General features: G+C 39.5%; 1 protein-coding gene across 1 annotated transcript in view; it reads left to right on the top strand.

Moving 5' to 3' along the window:
• Nucleotides 1-12,453, top strand: part of fubp3 (far upstream element (FUSE) binding protein 3) — a 49,355-nt gene that overhangs the window by 32,749 nt on the left and 4,153 nt on the right. The window contains exons 10-17 of the mRNA XM_056457189.1: nt 382-484; nt 3,953-4,053; nt 4,356-4,497; nt 5,509-5,669; nt 7,991-8,064; nt 9,983-10,059; nt 10,142-10,210; nt 12,327-12,398. Of these exons, the coding sequence (XP_056313164.1) occupies nt 382-484; nt 3,953-4,053; nt 4,356-4,497; nt 5,509-5,669; nt 7,991-8,064; nt 9,983-10,059; nt 10,142-10,210; nt 12,327-12,398 (799 nt within the window). The remainder of the gene's footprint in view (nt 1-381; nt 485-3,952; nt 4,054-4,355; nt 4,498-5,508; nt 5,670-7,990; nt 8,065-9,982; nt 10,060-10,141; nt 10,211-12,326; nt 12,399-12,453) is intronic.

The following is a 12,453-nucleotide window of genomic DNA, read 5'->3' as shown; positions in this document are numbered from 1 at the left end:
ATAAAACTGTACCATTTCTGAACATCTATAATACCTAAATCATGCTTTATAGAGAAAAAATATAATTTAAAAAGTTAAACTTTGACTAGTTGACTGATATATATCGGTTCATATTTAGTTTTTAATTATCACTTTTATAAACCAACTTTGATTTCACACTTTTAATTTGTAATTTAATTGATTAAAATAATTTAATTGACTTAGTTTTTTGGAAACGTTATAGTTGTTTTCATTACTCTTAGTCATTTTAGTAAACAAAGTTAAACTAAAGTGAGAAGTATTTCTGCTGCAGCTAGCTGAGAGTTATTGTTTGTGTTAATCTGAGTAGCAGTAGTGGTGTTTGTTAGCTAATATCGCTGTTTTACACACACACACACACAGGTGGCAGTGCCCAGGTTTGCGGTTGGCATCGTCATCGGCCGAAACGGAGAAATGATCAAGAAGATCCAGAACGACGCCGGTGTCAGGATCCAGTTTAAACCAGGTCAGAGTCACATCAGAGCACTAGCATCACATTTATACTGATTCAGGTGTGGTGTCTGTATGTGCGTGTGTGTAACTCTGCCCGCACGTGTGTGCTTGTACCTGTATGTGTTTGTATACCTGTTTTTTGTATACATGTGTGTGTGCACTTGCGTGAATCTGTGTGTGTACATGTTTTTGTGTGTGCACATCTTTTTGTTTGTATACCTGTGTGTTTTGCATGCCCATGTGAATGTCTGTGCTTATGAGTGTGTCTGCATGTGGGTGTGTTTACCTGTGTGCGGGCGCATCTTTTTGTGTGTTTGTATACATGTTTTTTTGTATACCTGTGTGTGCGCGCGTACGTGTTTATACATGTTTGCACTTGTCTATTTGCGTGTGTTTTGTATACCTGTGTGCGTACGTCTGTGCAGCTGTGTGTGTTTGTACATGTGTGTTTACCTGTGTGCACACGTATGTCTGTGTGTGATTGTGTGTTTGTATACCTGTTTGTGCATACCTGTGTGTGTATGTATATGTGTCTGTCTGTGTGTTTGTATACCTGTGCAAATGACTGTGTTTTTGTTTGTACCCAAGTGTGTGTTAGCGAGCATGTATACCTGTGCGATGTGTGTATACGTGTGTGCGCAGCGGATGATCAGATCTCCTCAGACTGAGTCGTGCAGGATCACTGCAGCGTTAAGGAGTTTACAGGAGGATTAATCTGCTGTTCTCTCTCATGTTTACACTGTTTACTCCGCTCCTCATGAATATTCATGCGGCTCCGCTCTTCTTCTGTAGCACCTGTTGATTTTATTCACCTGCTGCGTTAGAGATGCTGCTCAGATTGTAATGTTGTAAAGAAGTACAGTGCTGAATTTGATATAATAATCAGTGTAAACTGCAAATAAGCATGTATTGAATATTTCAAATGTTTTGTTTGTCAGAATTGTCATATATGAATGTTTAAATTGTTTCTAGTAGTTAATGTATAATCAATTTTATTTAGTTGCAGTCAATTTTCTTTTCTTTTACAAATGTGAAAAAGCATTAAAATATATGTAGCATTTAAAATCTTTATAGTAATTTATTAATATTAAATGCGCTTTATTTAATCATAAAACAGTTAAACATGTTTTAAAATTATTATTTATATTTATATATTAATATTTTATAGTGATTGTTCAATTTAAATGTTGTTTTATTGTATTTAGTTGTCATTTCTTCAGTGTAATGAAATGCATCTGCTCATTTTGTGCACCCGGATGGAAAATGCATCAATATTTTCCCATTTGAATGTCATTATTTATTAATGCTAATATTAATAAATAATAAGTCATCAGAAAGCAATTAGCTGGACATTTGTGGTGCCGTGTAGCTGAATTAAAGTCTGTTCTGATGGCTGTAAGTTGTGCTTAGTTTAGCGAAGTGGCTTTAATTATCCGAAGATGAAACGTACATGCTTAAATGAGGCATAATTCATTTAAATGTATTTTACTGCATTTAATTAAAGCAGCGTTAACGTTGTGTACTCGTGTATATATTAAACAATAGCTTTTAGAAAATCTAGTTTTTATGATGAGAGATGGACACAGTGAGAATATGGACTGAAATAAAACTGATGCTAATTCAGACATGTAAACTGAGCAGAGGTGTAAATGCTGATATTTGTCACTCATTCTAGAACTGCGGATATATTTTAAGTGTTTTCCTTTAATTTTCCTTAAACTGGAATGATGATATACAACAAATGTGTTATTTACAGTAAACTGAGTCCATTATTAATGTAAAACAATGCAATATGATTAAATGTGATAGGGAGCATTTTACTTTACATGTTACTATTTGCTGTATTAAATTTAGTTGATAATAGTTGATGAATTGATGGTAATTATGTTAATGTTAACAAGTGGACATAACCAAGTTGACTGACGGTAACCAAGTTGATGCTAACTCACTTTATGGTAACAGTTGACTCTCAGTAATCGAGTAGACTGTAACTGAGTTGACTGATGGTAACCAAGTAAATGGTAACCGACTTAACTGATGGTAACAGTAAACTGTAACTAATTTGGCTTATGGTAACCGACTTGACGGTAATAAAGTAGGTGTAACCGAATTGACTAATGGTTACAGAGTAGACGGATCTGATTTAACGGTAACAAAGTAATTCAATTCACCTTTATTTGTATAGCGCTTTTACAATGTAGATTGTGTCAAAGCAGCTTCACATAGAAAATCATAGTAAATGTAAACAGTGTCAGTTCAGTTTTCAGTGTTTAAGTTCAGTTCAGTTTAGCTCAGTTCAGTGTTGTTTAATATTCACAACTGAGAGTCCATACACTGAAGAGCAAATCCAACGATGCGCAGCTCTACAGATCCCGAACCATGCAAGCCAGTGGCGACAGTGGAGAGGGAAAAAGTTCAATTGGCGAAAGTGAAGAATTAAAAAACCTGGAGAGAAACCAGGCTCAGTTGGGCACGACCATTTTTCCTATGGCCAAACGTCTAGTGCAGAGCTGCAGTCTAGGCGCCGGAGTTGACAGTAACCGAGTTGACTGTCGGTAACAGAGTAGACTGTAACAGAGTTGTCTGATGCTAACAGAATAGACTGTAACCGACTTGACTTATGGTAACAGTAAACTGTAACCGACACGATGGTGACCTACTAGACGGTTACCAAGTTGATTGACAGTAACCGACTTGACGGTAACTGACTTGACAGTAACTGACTTGACTGATGGTAATGGAGTAGACTGTCACCGACTTGTTGGTAACTGAGTTGACTAGTGTTAATAGTAGACTGTAACCGACTTGACTGATGGTAGCAGAGTTGATTGACGATAATCGACTTGACTGTAGCCGACTTGATGGACACTGTATGACAGTAACCAAGTTGACTGGTGGTAACAGTAGACTGTAACCGACTTGATGATAATCGACTTGACTGATGGTAGCAGAGTTGATTGATAGTAACCAACTTGACGGTAACTAACTTGACTGACCGACTTGATGGTCACCGAGTTGACTGATGGTATCAGTAGACTTTAACCGACTTGATAGTGACCGACTTGACGGTAACCAAGTTGATTGACAGTAAGCAACTTGATGGTAACAGTGGACTGATGGTAACAGAGTAGACTGTTATCATCAAGTCGGTTACAGAGTTGACATTCAGTAACAGAGTAGACGATAACAGACTTGAGGGTAATGGCTTGATGGGAACAGACTTGACTGTAACTGACTTGACTGATGGTTACAGAGAAGATTGTAACTGACTTGATGGTAACCAAATAGACGAATGGTAAATGAGTAGACTGTAACTGAATTGACGCTAACGGGATAACCAAGTTGACTGTAACCGGGTAGCCTGACTAATACACTCTAGGAAAATTGACTCCCCTTTGGTTATGTTAGTGGCTGTTTTTGCCCCAATTGAAGTTTATTGCACTTCGCTCTGATCCAATATCCCTGTGTGTGTGTGTTTCAGATGATGGCATCAGTCCGGACCGGGTGGCTCAGGTCATGGGTCAGCCTGAGCGGTGTCAGCACGCGGTTCACCTCATCAATGAACTGGTGCAGACGGCACAGGTAACAGCCCTGCTTACATCTGTAGTGAAGTTTAGCTGCTGTGTGTCCTCATGACAGATCCTGCGCTCTGTCTTAACTCTGCTGCTCTTCTTAACTTAGATTTCATTTATTTATTTTTTAACATTTTAGTCTGAGTGCACAGAAGGGGATTATTAATAAAGTGAAATCAGAAATAAACAAATCTAAAAGTTTAAATGATGGTGGGGTACAGGTGATGTACTTGTAAATGTGATCTGCTAGTAAAACTAAAGTGTGTGTGTTAGAGAGTCCACCATACGATGCTCGGTGTGTGTGTCCTGCAGGAGCGCGATGGTTTTGGGGGTCCGCTCGGGCCCCGGGGTCGCGGCAGGGGTCGTGGAGACTGGAACATCGGCACTCCTGGAGGCCTGCAGGAGGTCACCTACACAATACCGGCTGATAAATGCGGCCTGGTTATCGGAAAAGGTCAGAACGTTCTTCACATCTACACCTGGGGGTGTTCCAATACCGCATCTGCATCTGGTGTGAACGCAACATTAGACGTATCCATTAATAAAAACTAATACACACAGTGAACTAGAGTATGCATCGGACATTCATTTATTCAGTTTTCCTCTGCTTAGTTACTTATGAATCAGAGGTCGCCACAGCGGAATGAACCGACAACTATTCCAGCATATGATTTACACAGCGGATGCCCTTCCAGCTGCAACCCAGTACTGGGAAACAGCCATACACACACTCATTCACACACACTCATACACTATGGCCAGTTTAGTTCATTAATTCCCCTATAGCGCATGTGTTTAGACTCTGGGGGAAACCGGAGCACCCGGAGGAGAACATGCAAACACAGGAACACCAACTGACCCAGCTGGGACTCGAACCAGCGACCTTCTTATTATTTACTGAGACGAGTTCAGCCACAGATCACACTGTAAACCGAAAAAATCTATTCCTGTATAACAGTATAACTGTATAAACAGCAGTGCAAAAAAATAAAGACATGTACAAAATGAATGTTATTAGTTTAGAAATATATTATCTTTGATTTTTTTATTATTTTTTTAATTAATAAAGTAGTGTGTTACTCTCTGCTCACAAGAACAGACTCTGGGCTTGCAGTATTAAGCAAAGCTAGCGGGCATATGTCATTTAAAAAGATGGTATCAGATCGTTTCAAATATCGCAAATACTGCAAAAATTCTGGCATCGGTATCGCTAAACATTTCCTAAACTTATCAGTATCAGAACGACCATATCTACAGCCACAAAACAACATTTCACTTGATTTACAAAAAGCATTATGAGTTTCAAGTTTTGTGTGTTTATTTATTTATTAAATACACTGAAAAACCTCCCAGCTGCTCAAACATCCATGCAACTTTGAGTTTGTATCATTTAAAATGCAATTAAGAAAGTCATTAAAAAGTCCAGAAATGCTCTGAAGGTTTCTGTGTGTGTGTGTGTGTTCAGGTGGAGAGACCATAAAGAACATCAACCAGCAGTCCGGCGCCCATGTGGAGCTGCAGAGAAACCCTCCGCCCAACACCGATCCCAATGTGCGCATTTTCTCCATCCGCGGATCCCCTCAGCAGATGGAGATGGCCAGACAGCTGATCGACGACAAGATCGGGGTGCGCACGCTTTCATTCCTCACACACACACTGGAAAAATACCACCATTTATAATGCTGGTGTGCTGAATGCTTGATTTTGATTGTCTGGTGAGCACACTCAGTTGTTTGGTTATTGTCAGATAACAACACAGCTAAATTACGTTGACTGGCCACTTTTTTAGGTACACCTATCCTACTGCGCATTAATGCACATTTCTACTCGCATGGCAGCAGCTCAATGCATTTAGGCATGTAGACATGGTCAAGACGATCTGCTGCAGGTCAAAGCGAGCATCGGAATGGGGAAGAAAGGGGATTTAAGAGACTTTGAACGTGGCATGGTTGTTGGTGCCAGACGGGCTGCTCTGAGTATTTCAGAAACTGCTGATCTACTGGGAATTTCACGCACAACCATCTCTAGGGTTTACAGAGAATGGTCCGACAAAGAGGAAATATCCAGTGAGTGGCAGTTCTGTGGGCGCAAATGCCTTGTTGATGCCAGAGGTCAGAGGAGAATGGCCAGACTGGTTCCAGCTGATAGAAAGGCAACAGTAACTCAAATAAGCACTCGTTACAACCGAGGACTGCAGAAGAGCATCTCTGAACACACAACACGTCCAACCTTGAGGCGGATGGGCTACAGCAGCAGAAGACCACACCGCTCCTGTCAGCTAAGAACAGGAAACTGAGGCTACAATTCACACAGGCTCACCAAAACTGGACAATAGAAGATTGGAGAAACGTTGCCTGGTCTGATGAGTCTCCATTTCTGCTGACACATTCGGATGCTCGGCTCACAATTTGGCCTCAACAACATGAAAGCATGGATCCATCCTGCCTTGTATCAGCGGTTCAGGCTGCTGCTGGTGGTGGTGGTGTAATGGTGTGGGGGATATTTTCTTGGCACACTTTGGGTCCATTAGTACCAATTGAGCATCATGTCAACGCCACAGCCTACCTGAGTATTGTTGCTGACCATGTCCATCCCTTTATGAGCACAGTGTCTCCATCTTCTGATGGCTACTTCCAGCAGGATAACGCACCATGTCATAAAGCGCCAATCATCTCAGACTGGTTTCTTGAACATGACAATGAGTTCACTGTACTCAAATGGCCTCCACAGTCACCAGAGCTCAATCCAATAGAGCACGTTTGGGATGTGGTGGAACGGGAGATTGGCATCATGTGCAGCCGACAAATCTGCAGCAACTGTGTGATGCTATCATGTCAATATGGAGCAAAATCTCTGAGGAATATTTCCAGTAGCTTGTTGAATCTCTGACATATAGGATTAGGGCAGTTCTGAAGACAAAAGGGGGCCCAACACAGGACTAGTGAGGTGTACCTAATAAAGTGGCCGGTGAGTGTAGTTCCGGAAGGTTCATCACAGCTTCATATGACTTCGCTGAATGATTAGTTATTTCACAGCTACAACAGTCAAAAATCACACCAGAACACAGAAGGCTTTGGAAGAGACTCTTAACATACAACATCATTCATTCATTCATTTTCTTTTAGCTTAGTCCCTTTATTAATCAGGGGTCGCCACAGCGGAATGAACCGCCAACCTATCCAGCATATGTTCTACGCAGCGGATGCTCTTCCAGCTGCAACCCATCACTGGGAAACACCCATACACTCTTTCACACACATATACTACGGACAATTTTGCCGTGGGCAAACCGGAGCAGCCGGAGGAAACCCACGCCACACAGGGAGAACATGCAAACTCCACACAGAAACACACACTGACCCAGCCGGGGCTCGAACCAGCGACTTTCTTGCTGTGAGACGATTGTGCTACCCACTGCGCCACCTTGCTGCCACCACACAACATCTCAAGAGTAAATTCAGCTGTAGGGTTGGAGACCAGATGAGGAGAGCAATAATCACTTGCGGGAAGCTGGACTATAATGCACACCTGAGGTGTATTCATTTCCAATAATTCAACAGCTCATCGTTTGTTATTCCTTACTTTGGACATGCCTCAACCAATCAGAATCAAGTATCACAAACCAATGAAGTGATTTTTGACATTTGCATTGTTTGTGATGCTTATTTCCAGGCTACAACAGTCAAAAATCACATCAAAATAGTTAATAATTGGTCCATTTATTTGGAAATAATACAGATAAATATCAAATACAGATCATTTAACATACAAACAAAACATTAAAATCAAAATAATATCGTCATATAAATGTATATGAATTTAAATAATAAATGTAAATTGGTAAAAACAAAATGCATACAAAGTGTAGAAATGAGTTTTAAGACTAGATTTCAATTGCTTAGTTGTTGTGTTTGTCAGCCTCTCTAATGGTGTTCTTCTTCCCGCAGGCATCTGGAATGGGAGGAAACAGCAGTTTTGGACTCAGCCCTTTCACTCAAGGACCTGCGACTCCTCATCAGAAGTGAGCCAAGTTTATTTCTTCGGTCTCAGAGTATCAGAGATAATGAGCTGAGCAGAATGTGAAGTTTCTCTCCAGGATTTTCTTTGTTTAGAAAGTTATGATAACGGGTTTGTTTGGAGGAAACAAGACAGAGGTGCATTTAAAATAAATAAATAAATAAATAAATAAATAAGTAAATGAACAGTGATGAAACATTGCTTCTCGCATTTTTAGCATTACGCCCCCTTTGTATTTATTTATTTTTTATTTTCTTTTTTAAATATTTTCCAAATGATGTTTAACAGAGCAAGGAAATTTTCACAGTATGTCTGATCATATTTTATTATCTTATTTGTTTTATTTCGGCTAGAATAAAAGCAGTTTTTAATTGTTTTAAACCATTTTAAGGTCAATATTATTAGCCCCTTTAAGCTATATATTTTTTCAATAGTCTACAGAACAAACCATTATTATACAGTAACTTGCCTAATTCCCCTAACCTGCCTAGTTAACCTAATTACCCTAGTGAAGCCTTTAAATGTCACTTATAGAAGTGTCTTGAAGAATATCGAGTTTAATATTATTTACTGTCATCATGACAAAGAGAAAATAAATCAGTTGAGTTATTAAAACTATTATGATTAGAAATGTGTTGGAGAAATCTGCTCTCTGTTAAACAGAAATTGAGGGAATAAATAAACAGGGGGGCTAATAATACTGACTTTAACTCTGTGTGTGAATGGTAGCCCTGTCACAATAATCAGTATATGGACTTATGGCACAACACTTGGACATGACCTCAGTCATTTCTGCTGATGCAATATGTATTGGCCATACATAAAAGACAATTCTAGCAACATTTTGGCTGATCTGCAACATGTCTATCTATGTCTGTTTACTGACACCTCCAATACAGTATCTACTATAAATTACTATAGTATATTTTCATGTGGGTGTCTAACAGAGGCTGCGATATCTGCTGCCAGATCTATTATCAGCTGTTTCCTTACCTTGCACGTGTGTGTTAACATTTATTATTATTTATTTAGGATATGCGTTTTCACATTCTGATTCCAATGCCTTAATATTAAATAGTTAAAATGACTATAAATGAAATATGAATAGATTTTAAGACCCAAAGCGCTACAACAACAGAGAAATCAAACATGCAATAAAACACAATACATAACGTTATAAATATAAACACAGAATAATCAAGAATGTAAAAATGCAGTCTTAAAAAGATGAGTCTTTAGCATCTTCTTAAAACTAGCCAGTGTGGAGGCATTTCTTACAGAATAAGGGAGAGCATACCATAACCTCGGTGCAGCATCAGAGAAGGCTTGATTTTAGTCTACAGGGTGGCTGTTGAAGGGTGAGAGTATCAGCAGACCGCAGGGAACGGGAAGGTGTGTACTGAGAGACAATGTCACAGATATAGGAAGGAGCGGTACCATGTAGAGCTTTATATGCAAGTGTGAGTGTTTTAAAAATGATACGGGACTGAACTGGGAGCCAATGCAACCAGTGATGTGCCACCGTGGTGGAGTGCGTGTGAGAATAAAATATGATGTGTTCTAGGAAGTGTACTTGCATTGTGATGATATTATATTGTCATTCTGGCTAACTAAATAATGTAGTAAATATATTTAAGTTTTTTATTGCAGAGAGATGTTTATTTCACAACAGCTGTTAGACATTTTAACAGCAAATAGTTTTAATAAACTTTTTCGTGAGTCGCTGCAATTGTTATTTTGGGGTCTCCAGCTGAAAAGTTTGGGAACCCCCTGCTATAAAAAAGTGATTTGTTTGTAAAAAAGTCAAATATTTGTACATTTGATGTTTGTTTTTGTTTTTTTTTTGATAGAGCCAGAGAAGCTGAAATAGCAATAAACTTTAATGTCTCTCTCTCTCTCTCGTGTGTGTGTGTGTGTGTCAGTGGGCCGCAAACATTCATGACCGGAGGTTGGGGCACCACCTATCAGACGTGGCAGCCTCAGAGTCAGCAGGACCCCAGTGAGTGTGTGTTTCTCTGTTTTTCTGCATCTTCTCTTCTGAATCTTCAGCATTAAAACGTGACATTTTCCTCCTGTTTCAGGTCACAACGGCTCTCAGAGCGGACAGATGGACTACTCCAAAGCCTGGGAGCAGTATTATAAGAAGCTAGGTGAGCATCTGAAACTCTGCTGAGAGCCACTGATTTGCCTGAATTACAGTCCTCCAGCGCTCATCTCTTATTTTCACACACTTTATTCGTGTTTTTAAAAGTACTGGAGCTTGTTGTTGTTGTTTTTCCATTGAAATAAAAGCCAACCTTTAGCAGGAGCTCAGATAAAACACTCAGGCTCTCTCTGAGCTCTCTCTTTTTACTAAAATACTGAAATGAGTGGAAGAATGGAAACTAAAAGTGCTGGTAATTTTGGTCCAGGGCTCTGCAGTTAAAGTCTGTATTGATTTTGGCTGTAAACTATTCTGAAAGAACAAATTATAAAACAATTGTCATATCCCATCTCCCTTTTCAGCCCCTAAATGGTCAAATGTATGCAAATCTGCGTGTAAAACAGCAGTGCTCAGTCATTTAATCACACAAACACTTGTTTGTCATCAATGAACATAAAGAGTCCAGAATGAAAATGCATGTGCAGCAGTATACTGGACTCATGCAGCTCTTAAAGTGACAGTGCGCTATATTCCTGCTGCAGTCAGTTTTTAATTAAACAATAAAAGACTGGTATTGTATTTTGTGTTTGATCTTGGTTTCTCATTCTGCTATGGAATGAGAATTGTGAAATTATGCATAAATGCAGAGATTGAACAGATATCCTACAAAAAGTAATCAAAGAAATAATGAATTAAAGTGTGTATATATATATATATATATTATAGGTGGGCATAGATACATTTTTTTAAAATGTTGATCAATCTCACTGAAATCTTGGAAATAATCTGGATTAAAATGGCTGATTTGAACTCTGCCGAAGACATTCAGAATATGTGTGAGCTACCCAAATAATGACTAAAAGTAAGTCTTTGAGAACGACTTTCTCAAGCCAGGTGGTGCATTAGACCAGGGGCTCATCTCCTGTTTCCAAAATGCTTCACAAACTGCTTGAGAAACTGATCTACAATGATAATCGGTGATGAAAATAAATGATGATCAATAAGATGTACGTGTGTTTACTAACTGTTGAACTGTAGGCCTACATAAGCTCCAAACAGTGATTTCTGATGACCTTAATCTGACTAAAGTCAAACCTGAACTAAACAGAAATGGAGTTAATCAAACTATTACCATGTTGTAGGACTTTTCGCCATATTTTCTGACAAGATCCACACACACACCCATCACGAAATGCGGATGTTTTTTTTTTTCCATGCGGCGTGCGTTATTAAACTCCATAACACGCTCACCAGTCCTCACTCCTTATTTGCGTCTAATACTCCAGTTTGTCACGGGGGCATGAATGAAATGTTCATGAGTGAAAGTGCGGAACTGCAGTTAAAGTCACCCAAGATGACAGGAAACTCTTACATGTAAACACCTTCATTATATTATTGTCTATTAAGGTAAATAACGAGACTACAGATGTCGATGTCAGCGTAGTCAGTCGTGTCTTTAAAGTAAGTGAAAGATCCAGAAGGGCATCCTGCTGATTTGATTCAGAAGGCCACTCTTTTGTCAGACTCTCACCGGTTTGACTTTCATTCCCCGTCCTTCATTGTAAAAAGCCCCCGCTCCAGTTTATTTGTGTTGTACTGGAACTCATGAACTCTACAGGTGCCTGATGTTAGCTGTGGAGCTAACATTAATCAGATTCACTGTAGTGAACTGCATCCATGTTAGCACGTCACGTTTGATCTGGTCATTTCACAGTAGGAACACACACAGGTTCGAAGACTCGTTCTCGCGATTCGGTCAGGTATACATCCGCGCTAAAATATCAAGGTGAACGTCATCATAGCTAGCGTAGAATAGAGCCAGCTCCCAACCCAACTTTCAGAATAAATTAACGGCCATATTTTTTAATCGCCTGATAAGAGTCTCTCATTAACATAGATAACGGCCCAGCACTAATATATATATATATATATATATATATATCTATATGAAATGAGCTGTTTCTCAGATGTGTTTAAAGGGACTCTGAGATGATGCTGATGTGGGTGTAGACACTGAACTTCAGATCTTGAGCTGCGCATGTGTAAATGAACAAATGAATGTGTTATTTTCGTGTGTGTGTTGAGATGTGTGTGTGTTTTTACTGGTGTTTTGTCGTCTGCAGGTCAGCAGAACCAGGGCCAGAGCAGCGGCTCTGACTACAGCAAAGCCTGGGAGGAGTATTACAAGAAGCAGAGTAAGAGCTGCAGTCCTGCTGCATCAGTCAGTCAGTGTGAACAGACCCTCAGTGC

This window comes from Danio aesculapii, chromosome 5 (assembly GCF_903798145.1).
Source record: "Danio aesculapii chromosome 5, fDanAes4.1, whole genome shotgun sequence".
Lineage (NCBI taxonomy): Eukaryota > Metazoa > Chordata > Actinopteri > Cypriniformes > Danionidae > Danio > Danio aesculapii.
This window is presented reverse-complemented; position numbering and strand designations above follow the sequence as displayed.